Source organism: Erithacus rubecula (assembly GCF_903797595.1).
Source record: "Erithacus rubecula genome assembly, chromosome: 5".
NCBI classification, from domain to species: Eukaryota; Metazoa; Chordata; class Aves; order Passeriformes; family Muscicapidae; genus Erithacus; species Erithacus rubecula.
The window spans coordinates 43,157,060-43,181,797 of record NC_136687.1 but is presented as its reverse complement, the minus strand read 5'-3'; the positions used below and the strand labels follow the sequence as shown (position 1 = coordinate 43,181,797).

General features: G+C 41.9%; 1 protein-coding gene across 10 annotated transcripts in view; it reads left to right on the top strand.

Annotated features, from left to right (window-relative positions):
• The window catches only part of EPHA5 (EPH receptor A5), a 197,640-nt gene that overhangs the window by 98,340 nt on the left and 74,562 nt on the right, over positions 1-24,738 (top strand). For 6 of the 10 annotated variants that reach the window (XM_079305389.1, XM_079305385.1, XM_079305388.1 and 3 more), the window contains exons 4-5: positions 16,721-16,876; positions 22,608-22,943. The exons of 1 other annotated variant lie outside the window; for it this stretch is intronic. In XM_079305389.1, coding sequence (XP_079161515.1) covers positions 16,721-16,876; positions 22,608-22,943 — 492 coding nt within the window. The remainder of the gene's footprint in view (positions 1-16,720; positions 16,877-22,607; positions 22,944-24,738) is intronic. 3 more of the 10 variants (XM_079305392.1, XM_079305391.1, XM_079305390.1) reach the window with 2 other exon arrangements.

Genomic DNA, 24,738 nt, shown 5'->3' with positions numbered 1-24,738 from the left:
TGGGACAAATAAACTCTTACCCATTAGAGCTGAGTAAGAAAGAAATGGGTGTCCCCAGCACTTCTCAGGATGGTGTGATCTTTGTGCTTACCTGATCTGCAGAGGGAGCAGACAGTAAAATAGCTCTGCTTTCTTCTGAAGATCCTGTGTGAGCAGAGGGAGGAGGCTGCTCCCTGGTAAAGAGAGGTCTCGAGGTAAGTAGGAGATGAGTGACATAAAGCAGGAGAAGCACAAAACCTGATGGAACAACATAGGATAATTCCCTATTTATTGACCTTGTAATGCGAACTCCATGGGCCCAATAAGTGTGCCAAAAAAAAAAACCTTACATGCTACTTTGAAGTCATATTATCTTTTTTTATCCATCAAGGACAAAATTCATGCTCTGTGGTCTGGGCTGAGATTTATAGCAGTGGAGGATATTAGTACTTTTCCAATTACAGCACTCTGGTGGAAGGAGACTTCCATGCATCCCTCTTGCTGCTAGAAGGCTGACAGCCTCTGCTTATGCCTGCATGTGTATTATCAAGGGTTATTCATTTCTTTTGGATGCAAAACTAAAATTAGTGTCCCTTGGCTTTTTCCTAACTGAAAATGGCTTTTAAAATATGTAAGAATCAGAAATCATTTTTTTGATACCTGAGTCTTTTTCTGAGTCTATCATTCACATGATGATTTGTCATTAGGCACAGCGGGCAGGAGGTTAATTGTAATTGCATGGTCATCTGGACCATTGTGTGATTTGAAGCAGGCTTTCTCTGCTGTGTCAGGTCCAACAGTATATTATTTGAAAGCATTAGTGCCAGGTTGCTCTTTAAATCTGCCAGGGGGAACTGAGGAAGAAGTGATTTAAGCCTTCGATTTAGTGCTCTCGTCTTGGTGTCCGCTTCAGGCCACTTTACTAGAAATTGCAGAATGTGAGCAGAATTAAAATACAGAATTTTAAAATGAAATCAAACCCAATGTAGCAACTGAGAAGGTGGAACCCTTCATCATGGTAACTTAATACCATGTATCTTTGTTGACAGCTCTATATGTAAATCACTAATTATTCTAAACTATTCAGTTCCCCTCCAGGAAATCTAGGCTTCTGCATTAAAGACTGGCTATAAGGAATGAAAGTCTTGTGTCAATTCCCCACAGGTTTTATTAAGCTGCAGAGAAAACCCAAGGTTTTTTTGCATCGTAAGTAAACAGTGATAGAGAGGTCAGCAATTTACCTACATCAGTAGAGATTACTGGGTTTGCAGCCATAATTGTAAGCACTTTATAGCTTCAGTAATACTTATTTTCTACCTTGGTGGAGCAGCAAGGTAAGGAGGACATGGCTGGCTCTGCTGAACTGAGATCTTTCACCACTTTATGCCAGAGATGATATATACAGGAGTGCTGTAAAGGTGCAAAACTGCTCAGTCTGTCATGGGTTCTTTTTAACACAAACTTACTTCAAGCCTTCCCTCTTTGGGAGATGTCCGGTCATTTGCAGACCTGCCTGATATCTGGAGGTGTCTGGCCCAGCTGTGGGAGTTGTGATTTAGTCCTGCTCCCAGGCTAAGCTGTAGGTTGATGTGTGTGTGGTAGTATGGTATGTGCCCTCCCATAGCCATGGAATGAGCAGCTCTTCTGTCCATCAGACAGCACCCAGCTGGTCCCGTGTGAGCTGGGGAGTGCCTGGGTGCTGGACTTGTCCTGTGATCTGTCATATGTGTTCAGCCATGAAAACTGTGTGTTCAGCTTCGTGGCCTTGAGAAGAGAGGGCAAGAGGAAGATGCCTCTCTGCATCTGTAGATGCAGATGTAGATGTAGCCTGGTGTAGATGTGAAGGAACAGCTGTCATGCATTCTGAAGGAGGAAGAGGCAAGCTCTTGCCTGGTCATACAGCCTTTAGGCAGCACTAGTGTTGCTGATGCTGTGGAGAGGCATATTTTGAAAGTTAAGGTATGGTTAAAACCCCACTAATTAAAACTTTTTTTCTGAATTTTAATTAGATCGCTGTTTCGGTTCAGTCGGGCAGAAACACCTATTTAGTGTAGTGTTTTGGTTCACCAGTTTGAGATTTCCCAGCCAATGCACCAATTTATGTCACAGGTTTAGTGTTGGCCAAATCACCAAATCGCCCACTAGAATTATTTACTTATTTGATGCTGTGAGATAGGATTAGGAGGAAGGCTAAATAGGCTCAAACTTAAAGGGTGCAAAGCAAAACATTTTTACTAGAAACTACAAGAAAAAAAACCAACCAAAACACCTCAGAGTAAAACTTTCAGAATACTTCTCCTCCCCCACAACTACTTTTCTTTCTCACTGACAACATACAGCAACAAATCAGTCAGTTTACCATTTCTAAAAAACAATCTTTCACCAATTCACTTGGGAGAGGAGACTTCTCTTCATCCTATGGAGATTTCTCCACAAGAAACAGTTTTCGCGTGGCCTTGATGTCACAGTGAATCAGCTACCCTGGAGAATGGAAATCTGATCACTGTGTAAAAATCCCTTCCATGACTAACAGTCTTCCCACAATCATTATTGAGGACCATGTCAACTTATGGGGCACTTTAAGGATTATAACATTTCAAACAAAAGCTCTCTTCATCTTTGAAAACAGAGGCTCTTTTCTTCCCTGGGTGATAGAAGGGATCTTCATCTCTCCCTTCTATTCAAACCTATAAGATCATAGCCATTTCATTATTTGCTTACTTCAGCACAAATGCCTCTGCTCATATCTACAATTAGAACATTTAATTTACCGCATAATGCATTTCTATGAGTTATAGGAAAGCAAGACTCTCTTCTCCACAGCTTAAAAAAGAGAAATCTCAGTCAAAGAGTGAGGCATCTCCATCAATCCCTTCCATCTGAGACCTTGATTTCTTCCTTTTGTCTGACCTCAGTGTTTTCATGCGGTTTCTGTGCATATCTTCATCTTGGTCCTGTAATTTCACTCAGGAAAGAGAACAAACTGTCTGCCAAGTTTCATTCTGGGCGGTGAAAGAGTTAATATCTTGCCCAGGCAGCAGCTGGAGCAGTTGGGGTGAAGTGTTTCAGACCACGCTGGGGGCCGGGCCGAGACAGCAGGAGCCCAGCAAGATACTATGGTGGCTGCTCTGCATGACTGTTTTCTGGTGTTTGCTGCATTAAATTCCAGCCCCCAGCTGATGGTCTTCCCCAGGGGCACAGTAGGGCGGCCTCTGCCTGGAGTTGCTCCCGTGCCTGGCACTTGGCCATCGCTATACCAGACGTCGCAGGAGCCTGCCGGAACAGGGCCCAGCTGTCTCTCCCCAAGGGCCTGTGGGCACTGCGGCGGGGCAGGGTTTTAATGTCGGTTCCCTGGCCAGACGGGTGGGAAGCTAGGATGTAAGCAGCCCAGTGGCCCTCGCCTCTCCTTTTCTATAGGGGGCCCGGCGGACTTCCCGAGCCCTGCATGAGAGCCTGCCCCCCGTGGGCCGTGCAGGGCCTGGCCACAGCCAGACTAGTTATCTTCTGGGAGGCCGGAAATGAAAGAGAGCTCCCAGGGTTTCTTGTCTTTACACGTGTTTTTCACAAAGGCGCGTAAATGTTCTCGTTAACGTAACAAGTGTCAATATTAAAAAGCAGACATCAAATGGTCCTTGTCAGGTCCAAAGGAAGCTGCCCAGGTCCTGACAGGGAACTATTTCAGGAAATTTATACAAACCACCACAGCTGCGTATTTAGTCTTGCTTTTAAACCATGCTTGCAGAGATGCAGGAATCACCTGGACTACCAGAATCCCTTTCTTATCTTTATACACCAGCCAGTAACCATAAATCTGTAAACTCTGGTTACTGTCTTGTTTAATGCTGCATTCATTTTCTGTTGTTTCATCTTTATAGCTATTTTGTACTCTGTTTCATTGTGAATCATTTGCTTGCTTCTGGTCCAAACTTCTTTGCAGGGAGAAACAAGCTGAAGGCTTCTAAATTCCTACATTATCCCTGGAAGAGACAGCTTCATCACCTTCTGGTTCTTTCCTCAGGCTGGAAAAAGGTAGACTTGGAAAGCAAAGCTTCCTATTTAGATTTATTCTTAAATCTAATCCCTCTAGAGCAAATGAAAGCATCCTTTTTTTATCTCTCTTTTAAAAAAATAATTAAGACTCACCAGAAATCTTTCTGTAGATGAGTGTACAGTGATCCTATGCCTTTTCCAGCTCTTGCCTTTAGTCTTCTTTCTCTTCTGTCATCTATTTGTGTTATTCTTGGCCACCTTTCTCGAAGGAGCTATTGATTAATGTACGCAAACTGTCTCAGATCCTGCATATCAAGCTGCTCTTGTTGTTTTTTTTTTTTTTAGTTGTTCAGTATGTGAAAAGCATCCATTTTTGCACTGCAGTGCAGCTTTACCCAGATGCCTGGTCTCTCCATCTCTTTTTTTTTTTTTTCCTTTGCCCTCCCATCCTGTTAAATGGACATCTTGTTGAATCCTGTTTGTACGGACTGACAGCTATAGAGGTCTTGGAGAAAAAGCCAGATCCCTGCACATACACTCTAACAAACAGAACCAAAATACCAAGGCACAAATGAGATATGTCACTGTGCTTCCCTGTCAGATTTTGCTAATATCAGCTGGCTAAACTGACAGAGGAACACCTGCAGCAAGTTAACCTGTTTTTATTAGCAGTTGTTTCACATATTTATATTTGGTTATGAATATAGAGACTGCTCTTGAAAAAGCTTTCAGTTATTTCCTCACAGGATTAAATACTCCCTGTTCTTCATGCCAAATACAGTCAGGGCAGTGAAGTCACTTTCAAATAGCACAGCAATTAATAAAGAAAGAAAAAATAATTTCACAGTCTGTTGTTAAATTAGCAATTCTTTAGAGTGTCTGGAGTTTCTGAGAGAATTAATATGCACTCAGAAGCCTTGGACAGCCTTGGTGCATATCATTTACCCAACAGCTGTAAGAGCCAAATGCAGAGACAAGGAGTGGTGCTTGATTGCAAGGGAAATACTGGAATCATATGTCTAGTAATCATTTAGCAGCCTTGTTCACAAATAATCAAGAAACATTTAGATTTAGATTGCATCTCCCATTCTTTCAAGACAAATGTAGAAGAAACAGTGGCTGAAAAATGACGTGTTAAGTAGCACGGGTGAAAAGAAGGCAGAGACCAACATACATTTGATCAGGGAGAAGAAAATATACAATAAAAGTGCAATAAATTTCCCGTGGATTGAAGTGGAGTATTTTTATAGCAGCTTTCTGCAAATTGGATGCATCTCCATAAATAATGTAGCAACACGTTTAATTGCAACTATTTATTTTTAAATTTGCCTGGATGATGAGAGAATTTCTGCACGGAATAATGAACCTTGTGTTTTTACCACTTGCACAAAAGTGAAAATAATAAATTGTAAATGGTATTTGGGATGCTCTCTAGTGCACCAGAAAAGAAACCAACATCCATATAGAATGGATGCTAGGTATTGTCGAGGCAAAGGGATGACAGGGAGGAAAATATTACCAGTCCATACTTGAGTCCAGAAACTCCCATTTGGTCTTTCAGTGCAAAGTGTACCTCTTAAAATAAAAGAATTAATACTAGATGTTTTACATTTGCCTTCTGCTCGCTTTGATGGTGGTATTCTCATTTTCAGGCTTTCTTCTCAAAAAGGCTAGTAACCTTTTTTTCCCTCTCAGGTGTTTTTGGGCCTTCTCTTCCTCATGGCAAGATTGATTCTTCATATTCTCCTGCATTGTCTACATTTCAGGGGTGCTGAGAGGACAGGCCCTGCATCCACCCTTACCTGCTGGGTATCGGAGGACAGATGCCGCAGCACTTGAGAAGGCTTTGAAAACAAGGTGTGGAATTGGAGCTAGCCGTGAGGAGTGGCAAGCTGTTAAGGGTGGTTGTGTATGAGACATAAGACAAGCAGGTTGCAATCTTTTTTCTTGCAAGTCATAAGTATGCCAAACCAAAGGTACACTGCTCTTGAACCCATGCCAACTGCTCCCTTTTCTCCGCTCTTCCAGTCTTCCCTTGAAGAAATCTAACATTGGTAGTTTCTGTAAAGCGGAAGTTTTGGCTTGGCTTTTTTTTCCCTGGGCTGCTTTAGAAATACTGTTCAAGTTGATGCAATGCAAGGGTGCAGAGATGCAGCAAAAATTACAAATAAAGGCAGTGCTGGGTTTCCAAGTTAAACAAGCTCATAAAGGCAATGCTTATTTCTTTAGATATAGCTGGAGAACCATATGAGCTACATGTGAGCAACAGTATTCCTTTATAATAGTTCGAGAATTAAATACCCTTTAAATCAAGCTTTGGCAGCTCACAATCTTAAAAAGCCTGTGAGAATGCCAGCATTGCTGCTGCAAAGTGTGCTTCAGGCTAGTGGTTCACAGTATGGGGAAATAGATTTGGCAGGAAGGACATCAAGGTAAGGCTTCATGTACCAAGAGAGAAGGCAGTGTTTACTTTGCTTTACTTTTTTGCTTCATATGTGAATTTCTGAAACAGTTGCATATGTCAAACAGCCATTTCTGGGAGAAGAGGCGGAGAACAGGGTTAGCAGGATGTCTCCTCCCAATAGATGCTTTTATCTCAGAGAAGTACTGTTTCTATGCAAAGTAATGTTTATGTTATGGAAAGTACTATTACTATGGAAAGTAATGTTTATATGTCTGATAAAACATCTTGGGATGCAACTGTGGGATTTTTTTCCTCTGGGCTTTTGGGTTTTTTCTGACTGGGCTGGAGTAATGGTAGTTCTAGGTAGTTCATGGCAAGGATGACCCAACTCCAGCATCCAAAAGCCATGAGGCTCCCCACACAAATAATATTGAGATTTGCTTCAAAACCAGGAGATTTAAAGTGTCAAGTTACATTGTTTTATCATATGTTTGTGCATTTTTTATATGCAACAAGATTTCCTCTAGAAACAGGAGGTAGTACTGAAATAAATTATCTGATAGATTGCAACACAGAAGAAAAGCTCCTGATACTGTCAGGCTGGCATGGGAAGAGCCAGCAGTGCCTCAGGTTGCCCTTCGTTGAACTTGTTCCTGAAGAGGAGATGTTTGATAGAGTTACTTGGCAAGGCAGACGATGTAAAGTGTTGCAGTGTTCATCTGACCCAAAGGGGTAGTTAAATCAACTTAACAAAAAAATCTCAATATTTTTATGTCTGGTTAATTAAACTGAAATGATGAAGCATTCTATCTGCATGTGACAGGATAACCCCTTGATGTTTCTGTACTTGGTTGTGTGTTTAGAGCTTGCTCAGCTTTCCTGGTTAAATTTCTCAGGGTATTAATATTTGGCATGTCTTCCTTGCACACAGCCCTTGATTTGTGACCTTCTAACAAGCCAGAGCATCTTGTGGTATGCATGTCAGGGCAGAATTTATCTCAGTGAGACCTCCATTTCTAACTCCAACAAGTGTGCTCCAATGCAAAAACCCATGAGCTTATGTGGAAGGAAGCATTACTGAGGGGAGGTATTCCCCAAGATATGCGTTTGTGTTTCTTTCTGTGCATCTCTCAGCTGCCTGCCCGTGGGAAAACTGGCTAATATCACCTATATGCTTTAAATTTGCAATGACAACAAAATACCCTAATAAAAACCACACTCCAAGAAACATCACTTACCCAGGATCATTGTTCTCTACATGAACTCATTTCGCACACTTAGTTTACTCAACTCTGGATAAATCCTTCTTACCTTTTTTTGCTCAGGACTGTAAAAGATCGCCCTCTGATGGAATTTGAATAGATATGTCTGGAGTGACATATGTTCAGCCATAAATTTCAGAGGAACAATTTTAAAACAAATTGTCTACAGCCAATCCTGCCGAATTTACCTCCTGAGACAGATGATCATAAAGCTAGAAGCAAACAAGCCCTTAAACATTTGATGCCGGCTTTGGTGTAGGTGTTAGCATCACTGTAGATTGGTGGGATGTTGCCTATTTGGATGAAATAGTCAGCAGAGCAAAGACTGATTTTATACCAGCAAGAAATCTTGTACACACAAATGAAGTTAAGCAAAGTAAAGCCAATTGGAGGTAAATATTTTGAGAATTTTAAATTCTATTTACTGTCTGCATATGTACAGTTTATTAGTTCAAGCTAGAACCTTAAAATGTTGGTAAACACACATGGCATAAATCATCAAAATAAATTCTTCCAATCATCATATTTCTTAAACACAATGGCTTGCAGTTGTCCAAACCACAACATAATTAAAGAGTGTTTCTTTCTTTGCTGGTTGGGCACAGATCTCTGTGGCAGAACTGAACCAAAAGACTGAAACCCTTTCTTTGAAGTATTGTGCTAGCAAACATGTAGCTTTGAAGACCCCTGTTTTCCAGGAGATTTTGCCAACCGATCTTTGCATTACTATCTGTGGTAGGTGTGTAGAGATGGACACAGGGGAATTTTGGCTGTGTCATTTTCGGGTTTATCCTGTCTCCCAGTTGCCATCAGGGACGATGCTTGTTATTGCTATTCTGTCAATGATGCTGTCAAACTCGAGGGAGTTCTGTGGCTTGTCCATCAATCCTTCGCTCGCTTAGCACAACAGTGCAGCTTGAATGTTTAAGTGGCGGTTCACATAACAAAGGATAACCTGGGTGGTGTTTTTGTGCGCAGAAATCCCCAAAATAGACTCCTGTGCCTCTTGGATTAAATGTGGAGCCAGGCATCTTAAGCTATGTTTACAAGCGTGCAGAAACAAATGTGTCTCTACTGTCTTCTGTGTCTTAAATTGTATTTTTCCTTTAGGTGCAGCATTGTAAAACATGGCTTCCTCTATTTAAGGGAGTAAAATTATTTCAATTCGTCTTCATTAAAAAACCAGAGACAGTAATTTAAGAGTAATTTAAGTGTATCTTCGCACAGATCTCAGAGAACAAAGTCATGATACACAGATTTTTATAGACATAGAGATTTGTGAAGATAAATAATTTATAAATATGATAGACAGAAGAGTTGTAGCAACAGGATGTTGCTTTTTTTTATTGTTAGCCAGATAGTTGGGATTCAGTGAGATTAGCCTCGCTCTGCCCTTGTAGCCAGAGAGCAAGGAAGACTGCAAGTGCTGGCTGTGCTGAGAGCTGAAGGAGCCCTTGTACATGCATGCAAGAGCATGCAGCTGCTGGTCACAGAAATTTTGGGTTTGCTAGGAAAAGATACTTCACCTTAAGTGTTTTTTCTAGAAATGTACCAGTTTTTCTTAGGGTTTTTTTGGACAGGAAAGTTTGGCAAAAAGGAAGACTCCCACAAAACCAAAGCACAGCCATCTAGCCCTGCAGTTGGACACAGCCTGCACAGTGCTAAATGCTTTTGAAGAATCTGTTTCCCCTAAGAACATTTATTTTCCATAGCTTGCTTTCCTTCTGTGAAATCAAACCTGAATGATAGTGTGAGTTTGCATATATGCCAGGATAAATCTCTCTCTCTGTTCCTCCATCACACTGCTAAGAGTTTAGGCTTGACTCAGGTTTTGCCTCATTGATTGCTTTAAAATCTTCTTTAGAGCAAAGTCAGAATGTGCAGAAATATAGCCCATTAAGATACTAATGTAAGCATGAACATGTGTTGTGTTCTAGGTATTTTTATGTCTTGAAAATGTAGTTTACTTGGAAATTTGATGAATTTTTCAGAGTGATGCCATGTGATGAAGTTTTATACCATTTAGAAGAAAGGCATTAATGTCATTAGTGGCAGTTAATTCTTAGTTTTCTAGCAACTACAGTTATATCATAAATTGTTGTGTGACAATTTAGTGAGCCATGTGATAGAAAAAAGAGGTATTTCAGAGGAAGGAATGGAAAGTACTGATTTATTCTAGTTTTTAAGGTTGTTTTTGTATTCAGAGGTAGAGCTGATTTCAATAGCGAGTGGAAATAATTCAGCCTGAGTTAGTGTGGGGTTGGGCAGGACAGCATCAAAAGACAATGTTTTCTTAGAACAAAAGAAAAAAGCTTAGAAGAATATTTCCCATTGGATACGCATGAATTGGTTTAGATCCAAGATAGGGGCCAAGTCTTCTTTTTTTTAAAGTGCAGAGCCTCTAGATGCCTCACTTTACAGCAAGCCCCAGGACATCATTTAAAAGGACCTTTAGCAGGTCTTGGACTGCAGCATTGGATGCCGGACTTCCTGAAAGATCCTGGCAAGTCTATTGGATTGAAGTGAACCGGCAGCTTTGAATTACAGTGTTTTATTAGTGGGTATTTATTTAATTCCCTTCAAATCCCTAGGGCATGCTACGGGAAGCAACATAGCAGTATTGCAGATAGAAGAGACCAAGCCTAAAAGAGATATAATCGGGGCATTTTACACATTTTTCTGTAGCTTTGTAGCTTTGGCAGCAATTTCAGCATCAGCCGGTAGTTCTGGAAAGCTTATAGACAGGACTGGATTAGCTCTTGGGAGCTTGCTTGTAAATTCTGCAGAAAGATCCTCTGTGGTGGGTTACTGTCGTTCTTGAAATACTTTTTAGAAAAACTTGGCGTTCATATACATTTGTGCTTGTTAGGAGACACAAAGACAGTCCATTGTGGTTTTCTGTTTTGTTTTTTCTTGTAAGTAAAAGAGTGTGTCAGGAGCACAAGCTGAGGCTTGGAGCCTCTCAGCATTTTAATTGGTTGCACATTGTAAAGACTGTACCTCGCTAAACCCTTTTATAGCTTTTGGACACATCTAAGAGGCAGCAGCATCCTCTTCTCAGTGCAAACACTTCAAAGCATGGCAGCTCTGGAGAAGAGAGGTTGATTTATTTGTAGTTTGTTTTTGCTCAGATCCTTCAAATCTCAAGGCACATTCCCTTCACCAGGGCAATGTGCTAATGAAAGCAGAGCTGATGAGCTACAGAACTGAAAACACACACACACACACACGAACACACACGCATCCCTCCATATCCTGCTTGTGTTTCCGCTGAGAGCTGCCTCGTTGTGGACTATGGGTCTGTTCATGGGGCAGAGAGTTTTACACTGTGGTTACTTTTAAAAGCTGTGACAATTTGGGTTGTGTGTCCCCATTGGAAGAAGTTGGCGCTCTAGAAAGGTAAGTGGACTGAGGATGTGAAGGAAAAGCAAAGGTGTTTTCCAGGCTGGGGAGGAAACCTCAGGTTCAGCTGGATAACCTGTGCTCCATCTAGGGTAGGCATCCTTATCCTCATTAATTTTTGCTAGATTTAGTACTTTAGCTTTATTTATGGATTAGTGGCACTACCTTATGAGTTATACTTGGGGTTTCTGATTAGTGTGGAGACTAATTTGATGCTCTTCAAGGGAGACAGTGTAATTCCTGTTTGAGTTCTATGTTCTGGGACATATGAAAGGTCACTTTACTGATCCTAAGCACTTAAGTCCTGTGAGCTTATCCTCCCAGCATCGTGAGAGTGCAAAGAGAGTAATAAGTTGGACTTTTTTTATATCTTCTGGTGTTTCAAGGCTTATAGGGCCATTTTTCCTAGTATCTCTCTCTACAGAGACAAAACTGGACTTCCTGCTAATACTGATTATGGGATAAAGAAACTGATAGAGTATTCTACAAGCAGTTGGCTGATGTTTCACATTATTCCTTGTTCTTGTGGGACACTTCAACTTCCTGGATGTCTGCTAGAAACTCAGCACAGTGGAGAGGAGGCTGTCTAGGAGGTTCCTGGGGATTATTAACTTCCTGACGCACCTGGTGAGTGAGCCTACTGGACAGTGTCCTGCTAGACCTGCTGCTTATGAAGAGAGTAGGGCTGGTGGGAGATGTGAGGATCAAAGGCCACCTTGGGCATTGTGACTGAGGAATTATAAAGTTTTCGATTCTTGGTGAAGTAAGGAAAAGTGTCTATAAAACCTGCCTTGGACTTGCAGAGGACAGACTTTGGCCTGTTCAGGACACTGGTTCAGATACAGTTTTTAATAATAAATGGGCCCAGGAAGGCTGGACATACTTTAGGAAGGAAATCATCTCCCTGACAGCTGGTGACAGGATGAGAGGAATAGGCTTCAAGGTATACCAGGTGAGATTCTGGTTGATCATAAGGAAGAATTTCTTCACTGAAAGTGTTTTCAAGCATTAAAACAGGCTTCCCAGGAAAGTGGTGAAGTCACCATGCCTAGGAGTGTTCAAGAAATGACTGGATGTGGCACTTGGTGCTATGGTTTGGTTGATACAGCAGTGTTAAGTCAAAGGTTGGGACTCAATGACCTTGGAGGTCTTTTCCAGCCGTAATGATTCTGTGATTCTGTAATAGTTGGGTGGTTTTACTGACCATGATCATGTGCGCATGGCAAGCCTCAGATCTGGTCCTTGCTTCCAGCATGTTTTGCCTTGGCTCCTCCATGCAGCAGAAGCATGGGACAGATAGAGAGGAGAGTAGCCCTGCCTACTGGCTGCAGTCTTCAGCCAAAGTTCAGGGAAGGGATGCAGCTGCAAATCATTTGATGTTAAGGCTTGCAGAAAATAATCTGGCAAGTAGTTCCAGCTGGTTAGTGTTAATGACTTGTTCTCCCCTCTTTTTGCTTTGTCTCCTCACTGGTACTCACTGTCTCTACTACACATTCAGCATGTTGTTTGCAGAGGCCAGTTTTCATTGTAAGAGGATTGGTGGTTCTACTTCCATCCACCCACATTCCTTCCAGGAGCCAGTGTTTTTCAGCGTGGCTCTTGTAGGCTCCCCTCCGCAAACTACAAAGACAGTTTCTAATCCAATTGCTGTGGGTTTAAGGGATCAGCTCATGCCATTGCAATCCCAACATGCTCTTGCTGACATTCTTCCCCACAGCATCTCTCTCTGGCCCCTTTAAAGTGTGCAGCAAGAGGTTGCAGAGATGTTAATGCTCTGTGCCTGCCACATTTTGTGGTTGCTATTAAAAATAAAAAGAGTGAAATTGATTTGCTAATAATGGATGTGCTACTAACAGAAACACATTCCACTTGTACCTAACACTAGCAGGTTGTTTATTGCATATTTACTGTCTCTAAAAATATTTTTTTTATAGAGACCAATTTAATTTAAAGAGTATTTTCACACGTCACTGGCTGTTAATCAGTTAAAGAGTTTTAATATTAAGAAGAAAGAAGCAGATCTCATCAACAGCTTCAAACTTGATTTCATTTCTTTTCAGCTGGTTTGCAGCAGATTATGGGGAGTTTTAAGCTTATTTTACTTCTCCTGCTTTCCTATCTCCTTTAAAAGAGAGATAGTACCATTATCTGTATGACTATACTGCCCTAGTTCTATGTATCCTTTCACTAGCTGGTGAATGGGAATAATAAGTGATATAAAAATATAAGACTAAAATAAGATTTAATTAGGAATTAAACACCAGACACCCATGTAATTTTAAATAAAGTCATGTATACTTCATGAAGAGATTATAAGATTGACTGGCAGAAGAGGAATAATATAATAGAGACCAAAACCCAAGATACATGCAAGGTAAGTTGGTTTTGGCTTTGTTCTGCTCTGAAACAAATTTGCAGAATGTCTGAGACATTGCCACCGGTGACAGAAAATGGACAGGGTACCAGCTCCTGCTTTTGGCTGTTCAGCTCAGCCAAAGTGAGCTCATCTACCTACTGTGGTACTTGCTCTGCAGTGTGGAGGCATAGGGTGCCCCTGGATCAGCTTTCATCTAAACAGGGTCTGTTTCATCACAGCATCTTTGTTTGTTAAACGATTGCTGCATGAACCATCTCACAGGCTGTCCTCTCCTTTGTGTTGTGCACAAAGCAAACATAGGAAAGGATAGAGAGGGAAGTGTTGTAATAGATACAAGTTGTGCCTGAGACACCCATGCAGTTACAGCTGCTTCTGTTCTTGAACATCGTAGTGCATGGTTTCCATCAGGAGCTGATGTTCATGACAGCCTGGAAGACTGTGCTGGGGGAACCCTGTAAATCCCACTGACATCCCCAAAGCATCTGCTGCAGGTGTGTGGATTCAGCCAACACCATTCATGTAGCACTTTCTGCATTTATTTTGATTTTTCTATACTCCTCTTTTTTGCTTAACCCATCTCCCCTCCCTGAATTCTTCATTTCTAACTGACACAGCAATATTTCACCTCGGTCTAGCAGGATGCTGCTCTGCTGTCTGTTTCTTTTGAGAACTCATGCTGAAGTCTTCAGTCTAGCATAATGTTCTTGAGTATTCCTCCTAATACTTTCTGAGTAGAAATGGGACTTACCTGACCCATAGGAGCCTGCATTTTATACAAAAATTAGTCTATTCAGTTCTGTTTCACATCTCTCATTAAAACATGGGTTATTTGCCTTGTGCATCTCTTGGCTCCATATTTAGTTATGAAAACCATACATTCCTGTTGAGCTGATCTACATATCCTACCATCAACAAGCTGCACCTCTTTTAAAATCTGTCAAGGAAAACTGACTTACTTTACATTTGCTGCTTCACACAAAATAGAAGAACAGTAAACTCTTGTGCTGTAATGATTTTCTGTCTGTCTTGATAGAACATAATGAGATACATTCAGGTCCTTTTTTGAGAGCTAATTACATTGTGTGCACACTAGATGTGCACTGCTGTCGTTACATGTTGCACATTTTCATGCTTTCATTTCCCCATTGCTGTTGTCTGCATGTGCAAGTGTGTTTGATTTGGCTTTGAAATACAAATTGTAGGCTTGAGAGGAACCATTTGGTGGTCTGCTATTCCAGAAGACTTTCCAGAGACTGTGTAACAGTCCTTGCTGTAGGTAGGGCAGCATTTGAAGGTGATTGTAAAGTAAATAAAATAACTTAAATATGTGCTGGAAACTGAAGGATGTGCCATAAAGCATGAGGGCAGCTTGTGGCATGTCTGCTAAAAGCCATCAAGAACAGATTCAGCCCTAGATCTGTTCACTGGTCCTGATATCTGGGCACAAAGCAGAACAACTGCATCTTGCAGATGGATACAACAGCCTAGGAAAGGAACATTAGTTGGACGATGAGCAATTTTGCAAAATGGATTTTTAAAACCTGTCAATCCCTCCAGTGTAACCAGTTCTCTGCCTGAGAACAACTTGTGGGAAGAAAGGGGAGCGGTAGAATAGTGTGGGAGGATGCTTGGTTTAGGGAGGTAGAGGGGATGATCCCCCACTACAGCAGGGTGAAAAGGCTACAGATCCATGATGGTGACCTGGCAACTTGTGCTGGGTTCAGGACCTGCTTCAGGGCTGTGTAGTGCCTGCTGTGAGAGGTGTGTAATCTGGGAAAGGCTGTGGACATGGGGCCTGAGGGAGGTCTATTAAATGCTCTTGAATCACACATTTGATGCATGAGTGATCTTCATCACCGAAGACTTCTATTCAGCTCTGGGAGTTGGGAATTGATGTGCAAGTGTCTCACCTTTGGTGAAGAAACTACTGACATAAAAGGGAAGATGCCAAGGGAGTTTCTCTGATACTGCAAGAAGCAGAGCCAACTTTACAAGTAGTTGTCCTAGCTGATCCATCAGAGGAAAGGGATCACTAGTAAAAACCTATACTTTACCTACGGTGAAGATGAATTTTGTCATCACTTGCTGAGTTTTAGCACATGCTGTGATTGTCTGGGCCATTCCTGGTGGGATAATATTAGTGCTTTTGCTGTGAACTCATTTTCTTTGCTAGCTAATTACAACTGGGAGAGTTTGAATGCAGATGGGAAAGCTCTGGGATCTCCAGGTAACTTTTTCAAGTCTAATACAAGATCATTAATATCATAGTGGGCAGAAATATTTTAAAGCAATTCAGAAGGAAGAAAGGTAACAGCACTTTAGAGCTGCTTTAACATGTATCCATGTCTGTGCTTTTTGAGACCAACAGAAAATCAACATTTCCTCCTTTTGTTAACAGTGCATTTGTAATTCTGTATATAATAGAATATATGCAGAGCCAGCTGGGTTTTTTTCCTAAGAAAAACACTTGCAAACCTGTGGCTGTCACTGCTTCTGGCTGAGTGTGCGCACACAGGTGAAGTACAGAGAGCTTTGCATAGGTGAAAAAGCACTTGTTTCAGGAGGATGTAAACAAGATATTGCTGTATTAATTTCAAACTACTTTAAAAAATCCCAAGCTACCTATCGCCATGGGTAAGAAAAGCCATGGGTAAGCATTGTAAGAAAAAAAGTAGCTCTCAGATCAAGTCCTTGTGCCTCGTCATGCATATGTGTTGGAGCTGGAAGAAATACCTTGTATAGTGAGCATGCCTGGTTCAGAGTATACCCAGAACAGCCTGTCATATGGAGCATTTTAAAATTCATCACAGGTTTGCAGGGGGGAAGACCCTAGGGAAGTAGCCTTATCACAGTGTCTTAAAGATGTAGATCTTGAGATCCCCTCTATGTGTTGCTATTTGATTGCTGAGACATTGATTTCTGGGTTTGGAACATCTTAAACAAAAAACATTAAATGCATTCTACCTGTTTTCCTAGGACTGAATGAAAAAAACAAAAACATCACAGTAATGTTTTCTAAAACAGAGTCCAGATGATGTTACTTCTAATGCATTCAGCAAGGAAAATAAATACCCAGCAATGGCAGATGCTAGGCGAAAGAAATAATCAACAAATTCACATTCTCTTTGCATGCAGATATTTAGGTATGCGCTGTTAGTGGCATAGGCTGTTTTAAAATATGCAAACTAAATAGCTCGTGAATATTTGTCTGTTTTATAGCTGAAGATATGGGGGTTTTTTAAAAGGAAATGTGAATAGACTAATTTTATGATGGGAGAGCTTAGCCTGTGGTTCTTCTTTTCACAGTATGCAGACCTGGGTTCTTCAAAGCTTCACCCCACAGTCCATCCTGCAGCAAATGTCCCCCTCACAGCTACACACTTGATGAAGCATCCACATCTTGCCTGTGTGAAGAACACTATTTTAGGAAGGAATCAGACCCACCTACAATGGCCTGTACAAGTAAGCATGTGCTTATAGGGTTGTTTTTAATCCTTTCAAGCTGTTCCTGTACTGTGACTAGACATTGTGATACTAACTAATGTGCTTTTTAAGGCTCTGCACTGGAGTCTGAATTAGTCTTGACACACTTGTAATATCGCTGTCTTTATCCACTGTACTTCTGATTACACGAGAAGAGACTTTTCAGTGCTTTTTGCTTCAAAATCTGGCAACTAAGCCAGGAAGAGTTTGTGTAAAGAAAAAATGCTCCACCTGTCCCCCGTCACTTTTGGGTGGACTCAGACAGCAGCATGGCATCAGACATCCATGTCAGTGTGTGCATGGGCACCAGCGTGGGGCACGCACATGGAATAAATAATGGGTAGTCCTTGCCAGCAATAGGCATGGCTAGAATCTCCATGGTCCTGCTTGGTGTCATCTTGTAGGTCATTTTCAGTAGACAAGCTGGGACAGAGCCCTGTCTTTTCAGTCTGCCTGGAGATGATCACTCTTCTCAAAACTCTGTGATGGGAACTGCTTATCCAAAATGTAGAACTTATCCCCTGGGTGTTGGGAACATGCACTATAACAGGCACATTGGGGTGCAGGGAGTCCAGAGTGGAGTTGGTGTAATCAGAGTCACTAATTTTACCCTTCTCCTTCCATCCATGAGCTGTCCTTTCAGCTGTACCTTGAAAGTCCCTTGTTCAGTTTATGTTTTAGATACTTAAAGCCACAGTTTCCATGCCTCCAGCTAGTCCTGCTGAGTATAGCACAGATTTGAGCTGGGACTGTCATGCTCCAAATGTAATTTTTGTGGTGCAGAAGTGGTTGAAAATTACTGAAATGGAGTTGAACTACTGGTCCAGGAGTAATTGCAGCTTCCAAGAAACTTAAGCAGTGGAGGGAAAGGTTGGTTTATGACTCCATAGATATTCAGAGCTACTGGACAGTGGTGCAGTGGTGACTTCCATACTGTAGGGAAGTACTTTGCATCATATAGGGATGGCAGCAGTTTTTGTGCCTTTCCCAGTTAATACAGATGTCCTTCCTAGCTTCCCAAGTTTGCATTTCAAAAGAGAAAGAAAAAGTCTGTTTCTGTTGGAGACACACTCTCTCAAAGGAAATTGCCCTTGGCAGCTCTCTGCTTGCCTGCAGGAGGCACTTGGAGCAGAATCAGGCCTCTTGAACTCTGCCTTTGATTTTCACCAGGCAAAGGAGTATGGCTGTTGGAAGCTTCAGGGATACAGCTGCAGGGAAGGAGAAGGTAGCCTTAGGCAGCATTGGAGTCACTGGTACTGTCACACCATACTGGGATGGGGTGAGTCAGGCAAGCACTTCCCAGTTTATTAAATAGGTATGCCAGAGTCTTTTGGAGCCATAGCCAGGGTGAGTTTTGGCATGAAAAACCTGATACCAGCATTTCTTGATGTTCATTTTACCCTGTGGCTTGACTTAAAAAACTCAGATCAATGTGGTCCAGTGTGTTATTGGAAAACACACTGAGCTCTGGGAACACTCATAAAGTAGGTTTTTCTGTGCAGACAGAAACCAAAACCAGCAACTGAGTGAGAGTTATGCCAGACTCTGGTGTCCACTGTGCCTCCTGCCTCCCATCAGTGATGTTGCTCTCTTCCCTTCTCAGAATGGAAGGGTAAACATCCAGTCTGTCCTGCTGGTGCATTAGAGCAGGGAAGGAGCTGCCATCCCAGAGGAAGATGTTTATGCATGCCTATGGCCTGAGCAGCATCAACAGGGTTCAGAGAGGCACAAACAAGTTAGGTGAACAGCTCTTGTTAAAAACAAATGAAGTTCAGGAGCCTGTCTGTCCCAGGTTTCTAGCACAGTTCAAACCCTGTAGTGAAGGCTGTAATTTCTGACTCTGCAAATGCCATGGGATTTTCTTTTTTTGTTTGTTTGGGGGTTTTGTGCTTATTTACTGGTGGTGGCTGTCTAAGTTTGTTGACTTTTACTGTTTGAGTGGTTTTCCTTTCAGGGTGGGTTTTACTTTTGTTTTGAGAGCTTACTGTGAGCTAGTTTAAAGCCCAGACATGGTGCCTGAAGCTGTTAGGATATGGTCTGGCAGGGAACTAAGTTCTTCTGAGGCAGAGGGGAAGTTTAATACCGATCAAGGCGCAGCTGAGCTTCTGTTTTCCACTGCAAACCCCAGAGCCACACTTGAGGACATTGTAACACCTCTGCTGGCATTCATGCCTACCACCCCAAAAGCAGGGTGGAATATCAGAGCCTTCTCCATGTGCTTCTGTCACCCTCACTTTCCCCATGCATCTTTTCCTAGGATTTTTTCTTAATACTGCTGTATTTGTGCTGAAGGTGATGAGGAGGACCCCATGTGCTGAGCTAGCTCAGCAACAGGGGTAGAAGATTTTTTTGGGGCAGTAAAGAGTAGGTAGTGACACTGTCCAGTTATATCTGGAAGGCAACAGCTTATCATGAACTAAAACACAAGTCAGAGAGACTGGAGTCATGACTGGTAGGAAAATATTGCAAGGGGTTTTTAAATGTTTTTATTATTTATTGTCACAGAAGTTAATAATATTCATAGGATTTCTTCAACAAGAAATGCAGTTAATTTTAGAGAATACATCAATCTGTTTTCAGGTCTATACCTGCAAAGTCCTCTTGCCACTCAGTATAGCTGTAAAATCACATTTTCCTAATTTAAAGTTAGTGTTTTTCAGTTCCAAGCTGCATAAATCTCCCCACCACCACCACCAGCATCACTGAAGAAAACTAGCTGCTAAATCACTGTCACTTGCTCAGTTAAGTACAGGGTGAGGGAGGAATACATTTCTGTTCAATTTTTCCAGATTATTAAGTATTTTTTATAAGTAATGATTGGTAATTTTGAAACTAATAGTGCTCTGATACAGTCTGAAATAATTAGTGCTCCCAGACAAAAAAATAAAAAAAATATGGTCATAATGGACATTTATGGATATTATGGATATAATGGATATTATTATGTATCTTCCAGGAAGTAATTGCATTTTATTTCTTCTTAACTGAGTAATTCTAGCTTCAGTTCCTTGCACAACATTTCTTTAAAACCAAAACACTTGCACCCTTTTTTTTTCTCCTTATGTCTCTAACAAGTAGCCTTATTGTTGTTCGGAGCACATTGGGGAAATATTTGTAGTATTATGGCACATGAGACAAATTGAAGACTTTATTGTATTTACTGTAAGAGGATACTTGCAAGAAGTTTACAGTTAACTTTGAGTGTTTTCATACATATATTTCTATCTTGAGAGTAATTTCTCTCTTAGGTTATATTTTTAAAATATATGCATCAGTAATCAACAGGTTTGCTGTCCATCAAAAAAAATACCAATATCTTTGTTTTCAGAAAGTATTTGCCTGTTGTCAGAAAATTGTGGTGTGAAAGGGGTGAGTCTTAGGGTATAAAGTAGCAAATTCAAAAACTGTATGTACCTTTTGAAAAGTTGGTAGACTAATATCTGTGCCCTTGACAAAGGGAGTTTGGAAATTAAAGCAGAACACCTTAGCAGATCTAGGCCTCCCCTTTTTTGAAGGTAAAAACACCTTTTTGTTCTCCCAGCTGGGGTTTAGCCAAGTTTTATTCAGGTACAGTTTCAGGATTCTTCAAGTAGGTCTTGTTAGATACTTGTAGACTACTAAAGACCTATATGTGAGGCCCTGTGAGAACACTAATTTTATAGGTTATGAGTCCCACCAGTTTTATAGTATTCCCAGTGAAGCTGATGTTTTTAAGCCTTCAAGAAGAGTAGCTGACTTTTCTGTACAAAGCAAGTAAAAACCTCTGGTGACTTTACCAAAGTAATAATTTATCCCTCATACACACATTGTCCAGTAAGTGTTTCTTGTGCCTGAGTTCTTTATTTTTTCCTAGAGTACTGGCATCAGCAAAAAGGCCTTCATCCAGTGAAAGAAAAAATACGGCAATTTAACCAGTAAAAACTATATAAAAAATTCTGAAGTGTAATACATATAACTCCATACAGCTCCAGTGATGAATTCCATAGTTTCCATAATATCAGTACGACACTGCAGAAAATAGTCCTGACTTGGACTGTATATTAGTGTCATTAGCTAAATAATACTGGATCTCTGGAGTGCAGCTTGGGAATGAATTGCTCCCTGTTAGAAGGGTCTGAAGGGATCGCAAAACAAAACAAAGATGATCTGGCATTTCCTAAGCTAACTTAGCTTTTTTCTTTAACTGCTTTTCCTCTGGAAAACAAAAAAAAACACATCAGGTTTATATATTTCCTCTAGCAGCGAGTTTCTCATTGAATCAGAAGAGCTTGAGTCGAAATCATGATGTTTCAGTTCATCAGTGTTACAAATTTTATGGACTCAGAGGGGAATAAAAAAATGGAATGGAGGAGAATGCTTCTGGTTTATAAGGTGATTTTATTTTCGCAACACTGCCTGTTTTAAATAACAAATCGAGTTTAGTCATCACAAAAAACGAGAGGATGACAGTCTAAGTCAGTCTGTTAGATTCGGATGGATGTCTAGGTAGTGAAGCTGCTATTTGGACTCTTCAAGGAACTGCTCGTGGGTTTTGACAACTTCATTCAGACTGAAGAGGAGTGCATTGTGTTGCATTCCCTTGCAAAAATCCCAGCCTTTGCTGTATAGTTTCTGGTAGTGCTGTGGTTAAAATCCATCCTGGCTTACTTTGATAAATTTCCTCTTCCTGATTCATTAACATTCCCTGAGTATTTAACACGAGGGTATCTTGCAAGAAACCCCTGCTTGTCCTTTCACATTGTCTTCACTTGAAGACAATGCATCTGCAGCTTGCCCTTTATCTGCAACACAGACCTGTTAAAAACAGACCTTACAGCATCTTCTGCAAGGATGCAAGTGTTGAAGGTGCCTGCAGGTGGGCTTTGCTTGCCCAGCCATGGCCTTTCCCACCAGGATAAAGAGAAGCAGCCCACTTTTTGCAGGTGCTCTGGTGCCTCTGCTGCAGCTGTTCCTCCTTGGATAGCCTTGCCAGTGCCATGCTAGCATCCTGAACAGAGAGGCTTGGCAAAGTAAGCAGGTGCAGTGTGGGTAACCAGCCATGTGACAGCCTGGTGGGGACCAGGAGGGCTGCCATGGAGTGGCTGGTTACAGCCATGTTTCCAGTGGCCCATGTAGATCACCATCTGCTTTGGGCTACATTGAGTGTCTCACTTAAGTGTGATTTGGATACCTAAGCTTTGGTTTCACTGCTGACAAATGGCTCATGGGAAGAGGCAGGTGCATACAGAAGAAAGATTTGGCATCTGAATTGAGTACTTAGGTGGTGTGAAAACCTCAGTGTCCTTTTTTAGGACTTAGTAGTACTGATACCACTAAGGGGCAGCAGAGTGAGGAGGAGGAATCTTGCCCCTGTTGAAGCCAACAGAGACTTGGACAGGGCAAAGACTTGCTAATCCCTTTGCTGGAACAGTAAGGAGAGCATCAGAGGTAATGTCCCAGGGTGCAGCGCTCCTCCTCTTAGGTTTGAGCCAGCCCTGTGCCCTGTGCTCCCACACAGGTGACTGCATCCCAACACAAATCTCCTGAGCGAGGTGAGAGTGCTAAAATCAAATCCCTGTTTCCCAGATCTTCATGTGTTGTTGCAAATGGTCCCTGTGTACTTTCTGACACAGGAGCAACAGGGCATCTCTTTTCAGCCTAGAGAGTAGTAGTGAGCAGGATTACTGATGATACTGTTTTTACCATGTGTTTTTCTCACTTTACAAACCAGGACCCCCCTCTGCTCCTCGGAGTGCCATCTCAAATGTTAACGAGACTAGTGTCTTTCTGGAATGGATTCCCCCTGCTGATACTGGTGGAAGGAAAGATGTGTCTTATTATATTGCATGCAAGAAGTGCAGCTCACACTCGGGTCTGTGTGAGGCGTGTGGCGGTCATGTCAGGTACCTCCCCCAGCAAACCGGCCTGAAAAACACCTCTGTCATGATGGTGGATCTGCTTGCTCATACAAACTATACCTTTGAAATTGAGGCAGTGAATGGAGTGTCCGACCAGAACCCTGGAGCCCGGCAGTTTGTGTCTGTAAATGTAACGACAAACCAGGCAGGTAAGTGGATCTTCAACCTGGGGGGATGTCTGGGGTGGGAGCCTGAGCCAATCAGACCCTGCAGACCTCCCTTTGGAACAGGTGGAAGTCTCCAGCATGGAGGGCTGGATTATGACCTCTTCAGATATGGGGGTGGGAGGTGGACAGTGCTTGTCTTATAGGTTATAATTACTGGAGTTTTCAGTATGTTTCCTGTCAGCAGGACACATTTTTAGGATTTGTGACTTCTTCCTTTTACACTAAGCTATTTGGAGATACCTCCACTTACTTGCCTGTTGGCGTATGCATCCACTAAACCAGAAAATAAAAGTCTTTCCTGTCGGGAAAGGGAAATTTCTAAGAGTCCATTTTGATTAAAAATGGCTAAAACACAGGTACCCTAAGAAAATTGTTTCTATTGACTTCGGGAAATTTAATCCCTCCTCTGCATTGTGATGCTAAAGTGACTGGGCTCATGGTATGGTACATTGTCACTGCTTATCCAACCAGGTAGGGCTAGGATTTCACTCATACTGTGTTATTCTTGGTTTTGCGCTGTACAGACAGAGATCACGTAGACTGGTTCATTCCTTTGTCCAGGGTTGTGATCTGTCTGCCCTTCCTTTGCTCAGCAGTTGAAATGATCTGTCACTTTGGACACAGGCATGGAGTTGCCATTGTCCCCTGTAACTTGGAGGTGTGATGGGAAACAAGAATGTGATTACATCTCCTTCCATGTGCATCAACACACCAGGCAAATCACACAGCTTCTGTAAAGCCACAGAGACTGACCTATTCTTCTCTTGTCCCTCATGCTTTGTGTTTTAGGGTCTCTCCCTTTTCCTATCTGGCTTATTTCCTGCCATTTAATTCAGGGCTCCCCGGTGGCATATATCCACCATGAAGCCCTTCCAGGACTGCTAACAGGTGACATTTGAGACTTTGAGGACTGTGCTGCCAGATCACTGAGGCCATCCTGTGCCTTCTCCAGACAAGGTTCAGACAGGAAACACAGTGGGCAATTCAGTATGACAACTGGATGTAGATTGGCAAATCCTCACTGTGGAACACTAGTTGGAAAGCACTAGTTGGAGCAGGGCTGGGTGTCATTCCTGCTACCCAGGAATGTGCACAGGCTTGGCAGCCAGCTTGGTACCTGGTAATTAAACTGGATTGTTGAAGTGTTGGACAGATCATTCATATGCTTTTTGAGGAGAGGAAATAAAGGCATTCTGATATATGTGGCATGGAATCTATTGCAGAAATATTAGAGAACAGCAGTATGATACCGTTGAAGGCACCTCAGATCAGATCACCCACTGCAGATCTGTGGGTGTCCCTGTCCTAATGCTGTTTACTGTTTTCCTGTTGTGAAGGTTGCTGCCAGTAACTCTGCTGTTGGAAGTATATTTTCCTGTTAGCAGGTATTTAATTGTTTCCACTGGATTTTTCCTGATATGTGGTGTTCAATCCACATAAATCTCAGTAAATGTAGCTGTGCAGGAGATGATACCTTGCTGATCAGTGCAGACGATGATGAAAAGGTCCTGGTTTGTGATTTTTGTCCCAACCTCTCCATAGCAGCAGCAGCAGAATTTATCCACATAGCTGCCTTTCTGTGCATCAGGGCAAGAATAACCCCCTTACACAATTATCACTTGCAGCTTTGTATTAGAAGGAGATGGGAAACCTATGACAAATGTGTCTCATGCTAAGGACAAGTGGGTAAGTTTAGTTTCTGGTTAAGTCTCCATCTTTATCGTAGTGGAGCCACGTTCATGGGAGATACTAGTGGATCAAGGCCTGGGTGTTTAAC